Source organism: Diceros bicornis, chromosome 23 (assembly GCF_020826845.1).
Source record: "Diceros bicornis minor isolate mBicDic1 chromosome 23, mDicBic1.mat.cur, whole genome shotgun sequence".
In the NCBI taxonomy this organism is placed as follows: Eukaryota; Metazoa; Chordata; class Mammalia; order Perissodactyla; family Rhinocerotidae; genus Diceros; species Diceros bicornis.
The window spans coordinates 18,435,832-18,455,461 of record NC_080762.1 but is presented as its reverse complement, the minus strand read 5'-3'; the positions used below and the strand labels follow the sequence as shown (position 1 = coordinate 18,455,461).

The 19,630-nt window shown below is 41.4% G+C and overlaps 1 protein-coding gene across 1 annotated transcript in view; it reads left to right on the top strand.

The window, feature by feature from the left end:
* The first annotated feature begins 956 nt into the window (after positions 1 to 956).
* The window catches only part of NUS1 (NUS1 dehydrodolichyl diphosphate synthase subunit), a 28,633-nt gene continuing 9,959 nt past the window's right edge, over positions 957 to 19,630 (top strand). The window contains exons 1-3 of the mRNA XM_058566389.1: positions 957 to 1,496; positions 16,244 to 16,369; positions 17,285 to 17,434. Coding sequence (XP_058422372.1) covers positions 1,082 to 1,496; positions 16,244 to 16,369; positions 17,285 to 17,434 — 691 coding nt within the window. The 5' untranslated portion in view covers positions 957 to 1,081. The remainder of the gene's footprint in view (positions 1,497 to 16,243; positions 16,370 to 17,284; positions 17,435 to 19,630) is intronic.

The window sequence follows — 19,630 nt, the reverse complement described above, 5'->3', positions numbered from 1 at the left end:
CTACTTGGGAAACAGGAATTCAGGAAAAGGGACAAGCTTGAGCAAAACGGGCAAAAATGGTATAGAATTGTGGCAGGGAAGTACAAGACTGGCCTGGAGGCCAGTTTGTAGTCCAGATTGGCTGGAACATTAGGCTGTGTGAAGGGGATGCTATGGCTGTATGGGCAGTTTACATCAAATAGTGGTAGTAACTGAGGTCCGTCGTGCTGGTGGTCAATAATCGCTGGCTGAATAAATGAATAAAGAATGAAGTTACTGGACTGCCAGGTGGTGGAGCCTGTCTTTTATGCACCAAGGAATGAACAGCCACTAAGGATTCCCTTTACAGGGGAATGACAGGGACAGAACTGTTTCAGGAACGTTACTAAAGACCTCATTCCCACTCTAGGAAGAGTTAGGCTCAGCTGGAGGGTTTGTCTACAGAACAGTAGCAGGACCTCTCGAAGTGGCACACTCCTGCCTCTGCAGACACTTCCTTTTGGGGACCCTGGTTGACCCCCAGCATCAACGCTTGCTGAAGGCTACTTTCTACCCCTAGGTTCTTTCTGGTATTTGTAATTTCCAATCCACTTGGGCCACTTTCACACCTTGGAAACACTTTCTGGCGGGGCCGCGAGAGGAAACGGCATAACACGCCCAGGACCCGAGGGACGCGGGGTCTCTGAAATCGCCCATTCCAACCAGAGGACGCGCTCTTGACTGGGGTCCCGCTCCGGTGTCGGTGGCGTCTGCTCCTCGCCCCCCACACGGCTAGGGGGCGCCCTCGGTCGCCGGCTCACCTGGTTGGCAGGCGCGCACCCTCTCGCCGTGCGGGGCTAGGCCACATCCTCGGACCCAGAAGCCGCGTCAGACTTCCACGCCGGCCAATCAGAATTGTCCATGTACCAGCGGGGACGGGCTGTGGAGGCAGGGGGAAGATGGCGGCGGGGGCGAGGTGAGGTGGTGGCAGGAGAAAGGGTTCGGGCGCGGGGGGCGGGGGGACGCGGAGCGATGGCCCGCGTCGGCCGCAGGGGCAGATAAGAAGCCGTCGCGCCGCGGGTGTGGGGGGCCGGAGGGGAGGGCGCCTGGGCGCCCCGAGAGTATGACGGGGCTGTACGAGCTGGTGTGGCGCGTGCTGCACGCTCTGCTCTGCCTGCACCGCACGCTCACCTCCTGGCTCCGCGTTCGGTTCGGCACCTGGAACTGGATCTGGCGGCGCTGCTGCCGCGCCGCCTCCGCCGCGGTCCTAGCGCCGCTCGGCTTCACGCTCCGCAAGCCCCCGGCTGCGGGCAGGAACCGCCGGCGCCACCGGCACCCGCGCGGGGGGCCGGGCCCGGCCGCTGCCCACCTCCGGCTGCGCTGGCGCGCGGACGGCCGTTCCCTGGAGAAGCTGCCTGTGCACATGGGCCTGCTGATCACCGAGGAGGAGCAAGAGCCCAGCTTCTCGGACATCGCGAGCCTCGTGGTGTGGTGTATGGCCGTGGGCATCTCCTACATTAGCGTCTACGACCACCAAGGTGAGACCCGGCGCGGGGAGGGGGACCGGGGCGCCTCTGACCGCGGGGACCGCAGCTCACGGCAGCCCTCCCGGCGCCACGAGTTTCCCGGTCCCGAGGCCCTTAAGTGCAATTTACGGCGCTAGAGCTTTCGAGGAAGGGAGATAAGCTTTATTGAGCATCTAAGTCTCTGAATTCGATTCATTCACTTTCTATACATTTAAAAAATATTTAGTATTCTTTATAATGCTCCAGTAAGGTAGATGGCTTTGTATACCTTTGGTTCACAAATGAGGGAGCCGAGAATTAACAAAATTCACTGATTTGTCCAAAGTCACAAAGATAGTAATAGGGGGATTGAAATTTTAGCCAGTCTGTGCTTTTTTACATATGTGCCCTTTTGTTATACCAGACTGTTTCTTCAGAGAGATTTCAAGGCACTGTTCTTAAGTCACAGTCAAGCTGTGGAAGATTTATGCATAAGTGAATGGTTGGGGCCCAGTGGCACTTGGAGTGGGCTTATGAAAAGTATGAGAGAGACTGGATAGGCAGAAAGGAAAATGGTCACGTTCTGTCTTTGAGGTCTGGGATGGTGTGCGATTGTTGATCCTCAGTGGCGAGCACAGTACTTGACACAATAATTGTCCTCCTATAAGTTTTGATTGAGAGAATGAATTTCACCATAAGGAATTTTTGTAAGTACAAAAATTCATCATTTATCGGGTGGCTACAAACCTGAAGCACTGTGCTAAGCACGTTCCTTGGAATCTTACATTTAATTCCTTGGACTCTCAGGCTTGTGGGGGAGTAGACACTCACATAAGTGGCATCGTTAATAACAAGAAGTGTTGGGAATAAGTAACTACTGTGAGAAGCAGGGAGAGATATTCTAAGTGGAGGAACTTGAGAAGTTCATGCAGAGGAGACAGGCTTTAAGCCCGACGTTGAAGAATGAGTAGAAGATAAGGTTGAGGAAGGCTCCAAACGTCCGGTGTGGGTTTCAGTCAAATCCTGAAAGCAGTGAAATTTCCTTAGAGATAATGATGTGGTGATAAGAATGATTTAGGAGTATTGGTATGGAGGAAAGAAAAGTAATGTTTTATTCTCTGTTTAATAACTTAAATTACCAGTATGCTCCACAGAAGCTACAACTTGATTTTTAATCTTTAAATCTTTAGATAGGTTCCAGTGTGAAGTTTTGTCGGAAAAGGTAGGTCAAGATCAGACAGTAACTACCACCTTCCTTGCAGGCGGCAAGCAATATGGTGACATCAAAGGATGACTTACCCTGTAGGGTAAAGTTTAGTATACTCAGGGGCTGACATTTTATGGAACTTGCCCATGAACTCGCTGACCAGTAGAAATCATGAGACTGTTATGAGGCAACACAGTCTTTGCTTAAAGCAGCGCAACATAAATATTGTCTGGGGAAAAAAAGGGAAGCAGAAATAGGAATTAGTTAAAGCTATTAAACAGTGTAGTAAGTTGACTTATAAATGAATCACTTACATTCAGGTGATTCTAGTAGGAAAGGAAAATGTATAGCTAAATTGTCTAACTTGGTGACTGTGCCTGCTAACACAGATGCTAATATTGCCACACTTCCTTGTTCCGGCAAGTCCTGTTATTGAATTGCTGGTGTAAATCAGAAGTATTCTGTGTCATATTCACTAAAAGGAAACTGATTCGTAATGAAAAGGAAGAAGTCAAGCTAACCAACTAGTGACGACCAAAAGGAGTTTTAAGGAGCATTTTCAGTGAATGGACTTAGAGCACCTTGTGTCCTACTGTTAACGCAGTTTTAATTATTTAAGGGATAAGAGATAATTTCATTGTTTGAAATAGGAAACTTTCGATTTAGCCATTCTTGGTTTTGATTCATTCGTTCATTCATTTAGCAGGTGACAGTTGGGCATCTGTGAAGTACCAGGTACTATCCTGGGCATGGGGGTGCAGCAGTGATCAAAACAGACAAAAATCCCTTTGCTCACCGAACTTATGTTTTAGTGGAAGTCTGACAGATATTGTAAATGAGTAAAGTATGTGGTATATTAGATCATAAGTGCAATGAGGAAAAATAAAGCAAAGAACAGGGATAGTTGAGAGTCAATGGTGGCAGAAGGGGTGCAGTTTGAAATATGGTGGCCAAAGAAGGCCTCAGTGACTTTAGTGTAGACCCGAAAGAGGAGAGGGAGCCAGCCATGAGGATACGTGAGAAAAATTGTCCTTTTTCAGGGGAGGTACAGATATTTAAGCTTTATTCAGTTTTTTCAAACTTTTATTTAAGCTTATTTCTATATAGATGTTTAACTTATTTCTATATAGATGTTTAAATTATAAAAAAATCCTATTGACATACTCATAAATATCACATTTACTGAGTACCTAGTGTGTTATAAAGCTCTGGGATACAAAGGAGTACAAGAAATAGTGTCTCGTAAAGAGTTTACACTTAAGTTAGGAATATCTATTAAAAATTAATACAAGCTAAGATATGAATGCTAGTGAGTGGCAGAGACTTTATTTAAGGAGAGAAAAAGAGAAAAATCCTTGAGGAGCAGGGTTACCCCCATATGTTCTTAGTAAGGAAGGAGGTGACACCTGAGCTAGGTCTAGCAAAAACAGCTAGAAATTGGATTATCATGAACAGTACAGTGTTGTGTGTGTGTGTGTGAATGGGGAATTCGCCATTGGCAACATTCCCATTAGACTAGCTCAAACAGTAGCATTGAGTAGTGTGTTGGGAATAGTGAATATAATAGGTAAGTTTATGTACAGTCATGCGTCGTTTAATGACAGGGATATGTTCTGAGAAATGCGTCATTAGGTGATTTCATTGTGTGAACATCATAGAGTGTACTTACACAAAACTAGATAGTATATCGTACTACACACCTAGGCTCTGTGGTACTAATCTGACGGGACCACCGTGGTATATGTGGTCTGTTGTTGACCGAGTGTCGCTAAGTGGCTCATGATTGTAATGAAAAGTTGAGAAATGAGGTAGGACGAAGGCTTGGACAACTGTTCTGGTTATTTGTTGCTTTGTAGTGTACTACAAAGTAAAGTGTTTTAAAACAACAATTAATGTGTTGACTCCATTCAGTTGGGCAGTTCTTCCTTGGTGTTGGTCCCACTCATAAGGTTGCAGTCAGACTGTAGCTGGGTCTTAAAGGTTTCTCATCACATGTCTGGTGCCTGTTTGTGATGGCTGGAATAAATGAGGCTGAGTTGGTCGTCTGTCTTCAGGTGGTCTTTCCACATGGCCCTTGCGTTCCCTTATTTTAATAGTGGCCTCGGGGTAGTCAGACTTCTTACAGATAGCCACCTTTCCCCAGAGTGTGTTTCCAGAGACCCAGCCACAGGTCAAAGCTGCAGGGCTTCTTATGATGTAGCTTAGGAAATCATGCGCTGTTACTTCTGCTGTATTCCCTTGGTCTGAGAAGTCACAGGTCTGTCCCAAATCAAGAAAATAGAGAAATACACTTTACCTCTCAATGAGAAAATGGCTTGTACAGAAGGGGTGGGGGTGGGGGGAATGATGGCAGCTATCTTGGAGATAAGCTACTGTACCACCTTACGTTTTTCCCGTCATATATACCCCTTCACCCAAGAATTTGTGTTTAAATGAGTAGTCATTCCGATTATAGTTGACTCTTTGTTGTTAGTGCTGTTGAGTCGGCTTGGACTCCTAGTGACCTTAGGACCCTGCCTGGTCTTTTTGCACCATCCTCTCATCTTCCGTGCTGTATCAGACACTGCTCCGCTGCTATTTACAGGGTTTTCGTGGCCACTTTTTTCAGAAGTGGTAGCCAGGTCCTTCTTCCTAGTCTGTCGCAGTCTGGAAGCTCTGCTGAAACCTGTCCACCTTGGGTGACCCTGCTGGTATTTGAAATACCTGTGGCATAGCTTTCAGCATCGCAGCAACATGCAGCCACCACAGTGTAACAATGGACACATGGTAGTGTGATTCCCTCACTGGGAAACGAACCTGGGCCACGGCGGTGAGACCACCGAAGTTTAACCGCTAGACCACCAGGGCTGGCTGTAGTTGGATCTAGATTATATTTGATTTTTAGAGTAAAAAAATCCATCGATATTTACTGTTTGACTCGGCCAGCAAACTGCTCTTTTTATTTTAATTTCCCTGGAATATTTCTTGATTGTAATAATTTCTGCCAGTAATTCTTTCATCTATCAGAAATTGAAGTTGTTTTCTCAGGAATTTCTTGAGCTCAGAATCTAGTAAGATTTAACTATTTTGTCTACATGATTATAGTTTAAGAAATGACCATAATAGAGATGGTACAAAAACTGGAGTTAAGGGGCTTTTGGCGCTATAGCCTTAGGGTCGCTGTGCTGGCCTGTGTCTCACTTGAAGTACGCCTAGATCCACGTTATCTGGGTATGTATTATTATCTTCAGTGATGGAACTGTTCATATTGCCTGGCTGTATTGGTGCCATGCTGTGAACCTTGCTGTAGGGCAGTATATTTCTAAACATGGTCTATGGACCATCTGTGAATGAGTCGTTAGGGATGTTATAAAAAAATACAGATTCAACACAGTTGTTGATCAGACCAAATTAGGAGAGTGGGACCTGAGCATCTCTATTTTTATCTAGCTGTCTATATAGTACATCTGCACACTGAAGTTTTACCATAACACAAATCAAAGGATACTTTGCTACTTGCCTTACATCAAATTATTCATCCTTCATGTTCCTTTTCGTGAGTGAGGATAAACTGGGGTGGGTTTTAATATTACTTCCTATAAATTGGAGTGATCCAGAATAAGGCATTGCCTTCTGTGTGAGAATTCAGTAACAAGATGAAATCTTTTGTGGTCCTCTTTTTAGTGTTACTTCCATCGTTGTGAATCCATGCTAGGTGACTTATGAAATGGTTTTTGGGTACAAATCTCTCACATTAGCATTAAAAAGGTCTGCCCAGTGTGCTCTCAGCCTTCCCAACCTATTTCTCGCTATTTTATATACCTTTTGCTGCATCCGTAATTAGTTTACTTGATGTTTCCTCCTCCTCCTGGAGTGTCTTCATCTCCTTTTCCTTGCAAATGACTATCTATCTGTCAGAAGGCTATCGTTGATCCTTCTAAGTCCATCCTAGCTGTCACCTCTTAGGTAGTCTCTCTTGACTTTTCCATTCCTAATCTTGCTCTATCCTTGACTCTCCTTAGAACTTTGTACATCTCTAAAGGTGCTTCCATTCTCTGTTTTATAAAGCAGTAGTCATACGTGTATGTGCTTGAATTTTCATGCTAGATTATAAGCTCCACAGATGCTGTCTGTCCTCATTTTTGCGTCTCCTACAGAGTATAGCTTGAATTGAAAGAATGGCTGCATTTCTTTTAGATAAGAATAATGAACTGAGTTGTAATTTGTTTCCCAAAACGAATACCCAGAAGCCTTAAAATAATGGAGGAAAAAGAACATAGTATGCCCTAGTTTACTTATGTGGCACACTGACACAGATGCTATTGCGAAGTATGATTTTATTAAGTATTGTTCTCCTTATGCTGAAATACAGAGTTGCCAGAAGTGTTGAAAGTTCAGATATAAATATGATTACATTTTGGTATACCAAACAATACAAACTGGAGTACTTGTCCTCCCTCCTGTGGAAACTCGTGTAAGGGAGCATTCTATTCCTAATCTTCATCTTTGTGTAGTTCACCTCTGTACAGAGTTTCACATTTATCTTAGCATCCTGGAATGTCCTCTTTTCCTTTTTCTGCCAAAGGGCTAGCTACCTGTCAAAAGGCTATCATCGATCCTGGTATGTCCATTCTGACTGTCACCTCCTAGGTAGCCCCTCTCAACTGTTCCAGGCCCACTTTTGCTCTGTCTTTGAAAAGCTCTATCCTGCTTTTGTTAACTTTTGAAATGATCTCATTCTCTGAGTACCCTTCTGTTTAACCATAGTACTGGATCTATGTATGAAAATAAACCTTTACTTAATAGTAATAAATACTCTTTATTGAACTCTTACTACGTACCAGATACTATGCAAAAAAGTGCATTAAATTCTTAGCAGTTTTACAAATCAAGAAATAGAGCCTTAGAAATCCAAGAACGCATATCTAGTAAGGAGCAGATCTAGAATTTGAACCAGATTTTATTCCAGAGCTTTTGTATTTAATCATTACGCTATACTGACTTCCACTGGTAAGAGAATGTGACCACAATACAGTCACTTTTAGTACTATTCCTAATTATGTTGGGTCATCTTAAAGCCTTGATAAAGTGGTGCGTATAATTTGTAGACGATTATTTATTTATTTATTTTATTTTTTTGTGAGGAAGATCAGCCCTGAGCTAACATCTGATGCCAATCCTCTTTTTTTCTTGCCGAGGAAGACTGGCCCTGGGCTAACATCCTTTTCCTCTACCTTATATGGGATGCCGCCACAGCATGGCTTGACAAGCAGTGCATCTGTCCGCATCTGGGCTGCGAACCTGCGGACCCCGGGGCCGCTGCAGCGGAGCGCGCGCACTTAGCTGCTACGCAACTGGGCAGGCCCTACACTTTACTTTTTTAATCAACTAAATTTAATTTTATGGAGCTCCTGCTCTGTATTGTACTATTTCTTTGTCAGGTGAGCAGAGTCTGTGAAGATATTCTCATTTTTAAAATGTGCAACCAGAGGCCGAGAAAGCCCAAGTGGCTTGTTCATTTTACACATCTCTCCTGCTGAAGAGCTGGGACTTCAAACCCAGCACTCATTCCCTTATACTGTGCCACTATTATACATTTCTGTTCCCTTGCTATAGCATGCTAATTCCAGTATAATTGTTCTATGAGGTATCCTGGGGCTCTCTTGAAATAAAATTGTTTAATGGCTTATAAGGTTTATTTTGTTATGACTACTTCATTCATGTAAAATTTTAATGGTAGATTTTTTTTTCATTTTAAATAATTGCTCTATAAGTATATGTTTTCTTCTCTGAAGATTGCCTCTTATAGTGTTATAATTGGATTGTTAGAGAATTAAATGAGGATAACCATAGGTAACTTACTTAGGTGTCTAGTTTAAGAAGAAAAAGGGTAGCCTATTTTGAAGGTTGGGCATTTATTTATAAAGAAATGTTACTTTAATTCCATAGCTGGTGAGATGCTTTATAATTAAGAGAGATTGTTTCAGTGTTTATCTTACTTTTCTCCCCTTCCATTCCCTTGTCATTATAAATACTTGCTGTTAGATATTTCTTAAAAGTTCTGTTTCTATAGAAGGGAAGGAATAACCACAGAAAAAACTCTAATTTCAGGGGCTGGCCCGGTGGAATAGTGGCTAAGTTTGCACGCTCTGCTTCGGCGGCCTGGGGTTCGCAGGTTCGGATCCTGGGTCCAGACCTATGCACCGCTTATCAAGCCATGCTGTGGCAGCATCCCATATGAAGTAGAGGAAGATGGTCACGCATGTTAGCCCAGGGCCAATCTTCCTCAAAAAAAAAAAAATCTAGTTTCAGATTAAAAGAAGATATATTAAACATGTATTTTAGAAGTCTCATTTTATAGAATTGGTCATTCATTTCACATAAATTTTAAAAGAAGCAGTATTTAAGGGATACAGATAAGATTTGCTGACTGAATACTTGTTTAGTTAAACTCCTTGTTACTTGGTTCCCTTAATTTGAAAAAAGTGTGTGTGTCATGGCTTTATTACTCAGTTAGTGTGTACATACTTGAGTGTAAGGGTAGATCAAATATTGAAACCTATAAATAATTCTAAAATGTCATTTTAACTAATATAGCAGAGATTTTTAAAGACTCCAATAAAGTACCTGAATACAGTATATAATCTACTAGGTGGATAGGGCATACTTAATTCCACTGTCTTTGAAATATTTTCTCTTTTGGCCTCTATGATGTTTTCGTGTGGTTGGATTTCTTCTTTCTCACTGCCTGTTCCTTCTGAGACTTATGTCTGGCTTCTCCTCGTTTGTTCCACTTCTATATGTTGGGGTGTCCTAGAATTTTGTGTTGTGTGCATGCCTTTGACTTTCTGTTGTTTACTCGGTCTCCTACATCAGGGGTCAGCAAACTTTCTTTCCTTTTTTTTTTTTACTGAGGAAGATCAGCCCTGAGCTAACATCTGTTGCCAATCTTCGTCATTTTCTTAAAGGGCCAGCTAGTAAATATTTTAGGCTTAGTGCTATATGGTGGTCCCTGTCATAACTACTCAACTCTCCCGACGTAGCCAGAAAGCAGCCATAAAGTGAATGGCTGTGGCTGTGTTCCAGTAGAAGTAGTTTGCTGACCCCTGTCCTAGATGATTTCTCTGATCCCTTGTCTTTAAATATCATCTGTATGCTTTGTATCTCTAGTCCTATCTCTCCCATAATTCCAGGCTCCTGTATCCAACTCCCTATTTAACATCTCTACTTTTATTTTATTAGGTATCTCAAACGCTTAACATGTCCAAAACAGTTCTCTTGAATTTTCTCCCCCAAAACCTGCGTTGCTCACAGTTTTTCCCATCTCAGAAAATACTGCTACATTCCAATCAGTTGCTCAGCCTAAACACTTAGAGGTCATATGTGAGTCTCCTACATCATATCATGTCCCACCTGTAATCTGTCAGCAGGCCTCCTTGGTCTTACTTCTAGAATATGTCCTAAATTTGACACATGTTGTAGAAAAAGTTCTCCTTTGCAGCCACCCAAGTTTGAGTTATAATTATCTTTCACCTGGGTTACTGCTGTAGCCTCCTGATTGGTCTTCATTTCTATTCTGGCCCCTATGTAATCCATTCTTCACCCACCAGCAAAGAGATCTTTTTTGATAACATCATTCACACTCTGAATAAAACCTGATGTCATAGTATATGTAGTTGCAACTTTTTTTGTGTGTGTGTGTGTGAGGAAGATCGGCCCTGAGCTAACATCTGCCAATCCTCCTCTTTTTCTGCTGAGGAAGACCGGCCCTGAGCTAACATCCGTGCCCATCTTCCTCTACTTTATATGGGACGCCGCCACAGCATGGCTTGACAAGCGGTGTGTCGGTGCGCGCTCGGGATCTGAACTGGCGAAACCTGGGCCGCTGAAGCGGGGTGCGCTAACTTAACCGCTTGAGCCCCTGGGCCAGCCCCTGTAGTTGCAACTTTTGTGATAGTTTCTTTACTTTTATTATGTCATTTTGACTTTAGCTTCTATGAAGGCAAACAAGATGAATTATGATATGAGAAAAAGAATCTCCACATGTATATACTATGATATTGCTAGAGGAATTGCCTATCTCAGTCAAAGACACTCTTATATATCTTGTTGCATTTCTTGTGTATCATGTGAAGTGTGTGTGTGTAGACTTTGAATTCTGAAGAGAATTGTAAGCTGATAGTATTGTATGGGTAAGTGAGATAAGTACCGTAGCGTATAGTCAGATTTCTGGATGGGTGTCAAGCTATGAGGTATCAGGAATCATCTTGCTGATGATGTCTTATCTATACATGTAGCACTTCTCAGAAAGTATACTTTTTTATTTCATGTCTTCATCCAAATCAGCCAAGACAAAGGTTCTGTTTAAAATAACTTTGTGGGGGCCGGCCCCGTGGCTTAGCGGTTAAGTGTGTGCGCTCTGCTGCTGGTGGCCCGGGTTCAGATCCCAGGCGCGCACCGACGCACCACTTGTCGGGCCATGCTGTGGTGGCGTCCCACATACAGCAGCTAGAAGGATGTGCAACTATGACATACAACTATCTACTGGGGCTTTGCGTAGAAAAAGGGAAAAAAAGGAGGTGGATTGGCAATAGATGTTAGCTCAGGGCTGGTCTTCCTCAGCAAAAAGAGGAGGATTGGCATGGATGTTAGCTCAAGGGCTGATCTTCCTCACAAAAAAAAAAAAAAAATCTTTATGAAATTCTTCTTTATAAAAGATACTTTGTAACTGGGCCTCTGTTTAATATTCTTCCTTTTTCATAGAGTTTCTGCCTGTGTACAATAAGGAATTGTCTGCTTTTATTGTGAGAGCTTCCTGGAAACTTAAAAAATTCCATTCAGTGACATGTTTGTCTAGGTTTTGTTGTTAGGCGGCACTGTGCACTGATAATTTAGTTTATTAAGTAAACACTGAACTCCTGCTACGTGGAAGGTGCCTTAGGAGAAAAGAGGTGAGTAAGACACAAGTTCACAAGTAAGACTACACTTCAGTAGAGGAGTTAAGCTCTAACTATAATAAAAAGGAGACTATTGGTTTATTAAGGAATTTGAACAAAATGTGTGTATTTGGAGGGGGTGAGGTGAGTCAGAGGAGGAATGGGGCACATCTGGCTTGGAGGATTGGAAAAGGCCTCTTGAGGGTAAGTGACGTTTCAGCTGGCCTGGGAGGAATTAGGAGAGTTTCGCAGGTGTGGGGCTGGGAAGGGAGCAGAACAAAGGGTGGAGGTTGGAGTCACTGCGTGTGTTTTGGGGGGAACATAGGCAGTCTAATTTGCTGAGGATAGAGTATTATACAGAAACAGAAAGATTCATTTATTTCATAAACATATGTTATTTCCACCCACCAAGTATGGAAGCATAGGCTGGAATGTTAATGCTGATCTGAGCAGTTTGTTCTTAATACTTTAAGCATTTTGGGAGCCATTGAAGATATTAAAGTTGGAATGTGCCAGGACTGAAGATGTACCCAAAGAAGGTTAATCTGATAGTCAATCTAGTGATACTTCCCAGAAGGGACAGAAAGACCCATTAGAAGGTGGTTTTTATATTTTTTTAATTTTATAAAGAAGAAGGCTATTACTTGAAACAGTGGGGACAATGGACAAAAGGAAATGGGTAGAGGAAATATTGTTGTAGAAGAGTAGTATGTGGGTTTAGCATATTAACAGGGTGCCCGGGGGGGGTGTTGGTGATAGTGCTAGAGAGGAGAGAAGATAGATGCCTGGGTGACTGGGCAGGTGCTGATGCCTGTATTAGAAATAGAACAACAAGAAGAAGGGCTATTTTTTTTTTTTTGGTGAGGAAGATCAGCCCTGAGCTAACATCCGTGCCAATCCTCCTCTTTTTGCTGAGGAAGACTGGCCCTGGGCTAACATCTGTGCGCATCTTCCTCTGCTTTATATGGGAGGCCGCCACTGACAAGCGGTGCATTGGTGCGCGCCCAGGATCCGGACCCGGGCCGCCAGCAGCGGAGCGCGCCCACCCAACCGCTATGCCATGGGGCCGGCCCCCCAAGACGGGCTATTTTTTAAATTATATAGCAGTTATGATTTTAAATCACCTATTGTCCCATTAACCTTTTGCATTTACTGTTCTCATATTGTCTATTCTCTTCCAGGCCTTATCCCTAAATGCATATAAGTTTTACACTTTCAGTACTGCTCTATTGTTTTTTTTAACTTGATGTAATATAAGTGTTTGGGAGCCAGCTTGAAAAGATAAGCTGCCAGGTTTTAGACTTGTTTATTTTCAGATGCTTACAAAACTTGTAGGTAGGATTAGATGTTTATTTTTTTTTATTTTTTATTTGTTTTAAGATTTTATTTATTCATTTTTTTTCCCCCCAAGCCCCAGTAGATAGTTGTATGTCATAGGTTCACATCCTTCTAGTTGCTGTATGTGGGACTCGGCCTCGGGTTGGTCGGAGAAGTGGTGCCTTGGGGCGTGCCCGGGATCCGAACCCGGGCCGCCAGCATCAGAGCGCGCGCACTTAACCACTAAGCCACGGAGCCGGCCTAGATGTTTAAATGAACTGGAAATGTTAGGAGCCAAATGCTGATCCTGTTTTTACTTAAAATTTTAATGCTGTGTTCATCATAGATGTTTTGCATTAATTTTAAGTTTTTAAAGATCTTGCATTGTCATTATTTATCTTAATTACTGATTTTTTTTGGCGCCCCCTTAAATTTTGCCTCAAGCATCTTCCCCTTGTCCTTGTCCTGAGTGGTTTTAAAGTCCTGTGAGTGGCTAGAATCAGAGAAGGAGGAGCACATGGACAGAAAGAGAGGGCTGAGGTAGGAGCTCTGAGTCATCTCCACTTAGGGTGGAAAGAGGAAGAAGATGCAGTGCAAGGTGAGAAGGGGCCATTCAAGGAGCAGATTGGGAGTTGAACCAGGAGAGGACCTTCAGACAAGCTTGAATGAGCATAGGATCTTTGAGAAGGAAACAGGGTGATCATTGATGGTGCTGCTTCAGAAAGATTGAGGAGGAAAGGGTAAAGGTTGAGAAGAGGTAGTGACCAGTTTGGTGATGAAGATTGTCATCCATTGCCTTGGAGAGAGCAAGAGTTCCTGAAAAACTTCCCCATTTTAATCTGGAGACAAAGGTAAAGATGAGCGAATTCACGAGAATTGAAGCATAGGTCTTTTAGCCTATCAAAGGAAGGGATCAGTGAGGTGTGAAAAGATAAAACCAAGGGTTCCTAGTGTTGGGTTACTATTAGAATGAATAAATCTTAGTTCATAGGAGAAAGAGATTCATTTAACATTTTATTTTTAATAAACTCATGTCCTGGCAGTAGTGTTATGGAGATCTTATGTTTTTAATTTTAAAAAATTTTGAAATTCAGGTGCCTTCCATAATTTATACCTACAATATAGACCAAAGTGTGGTCTAAATTATTATTTTTTTCTTGCATAGATAATTGGAAGTCTTGTAATATATCATATGTGCTGTTTTGTAGTATATGCTTTTGTATCATACATGTGAATTTTATGATTGACTTGAGGATAATGATTATATCCTATACATCTGTATTGCTTGCTACACAAGTATTACTGTTCTAAACATTGTTGTTCAAATAGCTCCTGATATTAATCACCTTGTTTTAAAATTTTTCTTTGTATTTGGGAATATCTTTTTTTGTTTAATCTTGCTCTGGATATGGGTGTTACAAAATGTTCACCTCTTTATTTCCAAGCTTAGAGTCTTATGATTGTGGCTTTCGTAAGGAGCCATATCCTTAGCCCTCTGCTCTTCTCCACGTATACTCTTTTACCTTTAGAAATCTTATTTATCGTTTCTTGTGTGTATGGTTCTCACCTTAAGGAGGATGACTCCCAATTGTACATCTACACCTCCGGCTACACCTCCGTGCTTCATCCATTGTTATGTTACCTTCCCAGCCCCACCCCTGTAAAATTCTCCTAATTCTTCCTGGGCCAGCTGAAATGTCACTTACCCTAAAGAAGCCTTTCCCAATCCCCAGCCAGTCCTTGACCTGTGGTCTTCACCTTCTCTCAGCAGACATTTGTGTGTTGAGTGTTTGTTCTGTGCTAGGCCCTGTGCTAGCCCCTGGCGAGCAAAACAGCTGAGATCCCTACCACACAGTGCTTATCTGACCTCTTTTGAACATCCTTCGCTTATGTCTCTAAACCCCCACCTTAATGTTCTATCATCAGCTATCGAAAACTAAACTTATCTTTTTCTTCAAACCAGTTCTCTTTGTAGAATTTCTCTACTTTAAAAAAATGTTATGTGGCCAGCCTGGTGGTGTAGTGGTTAAGTTTGCGTGCTCCGCTTCAGGGGCCTGGGGTTCGTAGGTTCAGATCCTGGGCCTGGACCTACGCACCGCTCATAAAGCCATGCTGTGGCAGCGTCCCACTTACAAAATAGAGGAGGATGGGCATGGTGTTAGCTCAGAGCCAATCTTCCTCACCAAAAAAAAAAAAAAGTTATCATTTTCTGTTACCCAGAATTAAGGCCATGGAATTTTCTATGTTCACCTGTAATTAAGTCATGCTCTTTATTCTCTCAATTCTTCCTTTGTAGTGAATCCTTTTCCATTGCTTCATCAAGTTAGGTAGGACTACTGCAATAGTCTGCTGCCTGGCCTTCTCTGTGCTGTTGCCAGGTTAATTTTCCTACAGATATACATTTCCACATTGCCCAGAAATCGTTGGTTACCCAGTGGGTAAGCAAAATGAAATAAAAATTGGACCTATCCCCTTGCGCCTTTTCTCAGGTCCTTTGTACCAGCAGCGTTTGTCTGTCTTTTGAGCATTCAGTGCTTTTTCTTCGGCCTTTTCCCCATTCAAATATCCTCTCCATTTTCTTCTAACTTTCTGAGATCAGCTCAGCTCAAGTCTTGCTTATCTTACCAAGCCTTTTCCTACCAAAGGAGACTGCTTTTATCTTTGAACTGTTGTTACGCGTGTCCTGCTGCATTAGCATTTGTGTACAGCATATTCAGCACAATCTATGCTATTTTGTATATATTTACTGTGTTCTCTCTCCCAGTTAATCTTTGAAATGTTTTAAAGTCAGATCTGACCAAGAGAAACACTTGATAAAGGTCATATAGGCAATGGCCACTAGAAGGCTGGCCTCTCTGAAAATGCCAAAAACTTGTCGCTTGTTATTAGTTACAGCTCTCTGTATTAGTGTTACACTAAATATATGTCTCATAGTTCATCTTTCTCAATGACATGATAGTAGTTAAATTTTCTGTGCATGGTTGGAGGATCAAAAACAGTTTTATGTGGTATATTTCTGTGCTTTGTTTGAATTTACTAAATTTTGGGTTTGTTAGTTTTGTCAGGTTTCTTTCTAGGTCTAAATTTCTGTCACATTCATATTGACACTTAAGTAGTTACCCTATCCTTTTTTTGTCTTTAGGCTGAGACCAGACTCTTGTATTAACAAAGTTTTGTGGTCATGTTTTCCTTTTAGATTCTAGTTTAGAATTAGTCATCACTGCTTCACTTGGAATTTGTTCAGTTCTAGATCCAGTGTTGTTTTCAAAACTGGCCTCCATTAATTATTGAAGAAGATAAATTAACCTAGTTGGGATTTACTTGCTTTTTTTCTTTTTAAGGTATTTTCAAAAGAAATAATTCCAGATTGATGGATGAAATTTTAAAACAACAGCAGGAACTTCTGGGCTTAGATTGTTCCAAATACTCAGCAGAGTTTGCAAATAGTAATGACAAAGATGATCAAGGTAAGCGTGAATGTAAAGTTGAATAGCTAACATGCAGATATGTTTGTGTTTCAAGGAAAATCCTGTCATTCATGTATTTATTCATTCATTTTGCCCTGTTAGTCTTTATTGTCAACATCTTTAATCATCAGATTTAGATTTTTCTTTCATCTTGTTAAAAGATTGTTTTCTGAAAAAGATAAAATCATGACTCTCATAGACATTAAAAAATCAACACATGTTAAAGATTTTATTTAACTCAGAAATAACCAGGAGCCAGGCAGATTTTATACTGATTCAAAAGAGAATCCAAAGAACGGACACATTTCTAGATCAGGAATATTGAAATGAATATGTAAATAGAGGCAAAACTGGTTTTTCTGTGGGATGAGAGGGAAGATAATTGAACCTCTACCAGACAAGAATTTGGCATTGCTATCACTTACCTAGTATGCTATCAATTGTAAAATAGCTTCTATAGAATCAGAATTTGATAAGGTGGACGTGTGTGCGGTAGACAATGCATATTCCATTGAAACGTATTTTTTTCCTACAGTTATTTTTGTCTTCTGTCCTGTGTTACTGCTAACTGTACCATGACTGTAGGTGGCGTTTTAGATGGGTGGAAATTATAGTTTACCCTATAATTAAAATTCCTGTTCTTTAGAGGATTTATTCACAGATAAAAGGTCATTCTGAGCACTTTGAAAAGAAGGCAGTATTTAAATATATAGACAGATGTGATGCATGGGTCCTTTCAGAGGACAGCAGCTAAGTATGTTTTGATATTGAAATTGGAGGGCTTGAGCGATTCTTGTTTACTGTAAGAACTGTACCTTTGTTTTGGTCTGAACTTAATGTTTCTTGAAACTGACTTTGAAATATATCTGGAATAGAGTATTTTTTTTTTAATGTCTTGTTTGTTTTCTCCTCCAGTTTTAAATTGCCAATCAGCAGTGAAGGTGCTGTCCCCAGAAGATGGAAAAGCAGATATTGTGAGAGCTGCTCAGGACTTTTGCCAGTTAGTAGCCCAGCAGCAAAAGAAATCCACAGATTTGGATGTAGATATGTTAGACAGTTTACTTAGTAAGTCACGTGTATTTGTTTTTAGTTTTGTCCCACAAGGATACAGTATGAAGGAGAACATCTAGGTTCCTTTCACACTATAAAACCTGATTTTTTTGTTGTTGTCGTTATACTTGTTATGTCTCTGAAGTTTAAAGACATACATGTGAAAATGGTTTTGAGATGGTGAAATTTGTAGTCAGCTCACTTACATGAGGACTTACTGGTAAAGGAGAGGACCTAAGAGGATTTTCGGGGGGAGGGATGAATATTCTTGAAAATAGGAATTCTACTTGTCAGCTTTCCTCCGTCTGGGATGTTTTCCTACACCAACAATGAATTCTCTAATTCTCCAGACACCAACTGAGTGTCCAGCAATTCAGTTCAATTCTAATGCTAACTACCCAGAGTTAGCGTCAGACTCTACAAGTTTAAGGGCTCAGTCATACAAGACTGCCCCCGCTTCAGATGCCAGTTCAATTCTGTAGCCACCTGTACTTCTAATCAACCGGCTGTAAAGAGAGGTTCCCATGACTCCCTCCTAAGGTTTGATAACTTGCTACAATGGTTGACGGAACTCAGGAAGGCACTATACTTATGTTACGGGTTTATTATAGAGGATACAACTCAGGAACAGCTAAATGTACGAGATGCATAGGGCAAAGTAGTGGCGGGGGCGGGCTGGGGTGGGTGGGTGAGGTAATGCACCCTCTCATATAGGTATTTCATGCTCATGGATTGAAAGGTATTTCCATTTCTTTTTGTCATCTTCTATTTCTTTCAATAATGTCGTATTGTTTTCAGTGCATAGGTCTTTCACCTCCTTGGTTAAGTTTATTTCTAGATATTTTATTCTTTTTGTTGCAATTGTAAATGAGATTGTATTCTTGAGTTCTCTTTCTGCTAGTTCTTTATTAGTGTATAGAAATGCAACTGATTTTTGTAAGTTGATTTTGTACCCTGCAACTTTGCTGTAGTTGTTGATTATTTCTAATAGTTTTCTGGTGGATTCTTTAGAGTTTTCTATATATAGGATCATGTTATCTGCAAACAGCGAGAGTTTCACTTCTTCCTTTCCAATCTGGATGCCTTTTATTGCTTTTTCTTTCCTAATTGCTCTGTCCAAACCTCCAGTACTATGTTGAATAGGATTGGCGAGAGTGGGCACCCTTGTCTTGTTCCTGTTCTCAGAGGATTGACTTGCGTTAACTTTAATGATCCTTGTGCTTACTAGCATTATCCTTCATCCTTTTGAAGAAAGGCAATACTTCTAACAAATTCCATTTACAGCTTCTGTAGCTATACAATTTCAGATACATATTTTTTGTTCATTTATAGAGTCTCCATTTACCTTAGTTATTAATCATGCATTTTCTATCTAACTCAGTCATTTGTTTAACTCTCCTTTCTTTGTTTCTTCCACTTTGACATATGTCCATCACAGAGCACAGTCCCTGTCTGGCCTGTTGGTCTCATTAACTCCTTCCTTTCATTGACTACTCACTTCTCACCCTACTCTCCTATTCTCTACTCTTTCATTGCCTAGCTGTATTCAGGCTGAATAAATAGGCTTAAAGTAGGCCATTACAGGTGCTCTCTGGTCAGAGGTTGCTGGGATGTTGACTGTTTCCTGGATCCTGTAGGGCCCCAATCAGAGAATAGTTTATGAGGATGTCCTAAAAATGATGCAGGGGCCAAGGGTGGTACTTCAGGTAGTGTTGAGTTAGTGTTGAGCCCAGATGTTGCCTTCGGGGGTTGGAGACCCATGATAAATGAAAATGTGCATAGTCTTTAAGTTAACTCCTTAATCTGACAGAAGCAAACCCTCTGGTATTGTTACTCCCACAAGTTCCCTTTTGACTGCAGTTAATCCCCTATTCTACCCCAAATGTGATCTGTTTTCTGACTATACTTTAGCTTTTTCTAGAAACTTTATATAGATGGACTCATAATGTATAGTTTTTTATGTCTTGCTTTATTTGTTTAGTATAATATTTTTGATGTTCATTCATGTTGCATGTATTAGTTCATTCCTTTTTTTTTTTTTTTTTTTTTGGTGAGGAAGATTGGCCCTGAGCTAACATCTGTTGCCTGGCTTCCTCTTTTTGCTTGAGGAAAATTATTCCTGAGCTAACATCTGCACCACTCTTCCTCTATTTTGTGTATGGGATGCTGCCCCACAGCATGGCTTGATAAGCAGTGTGTAGGTCCATGCCT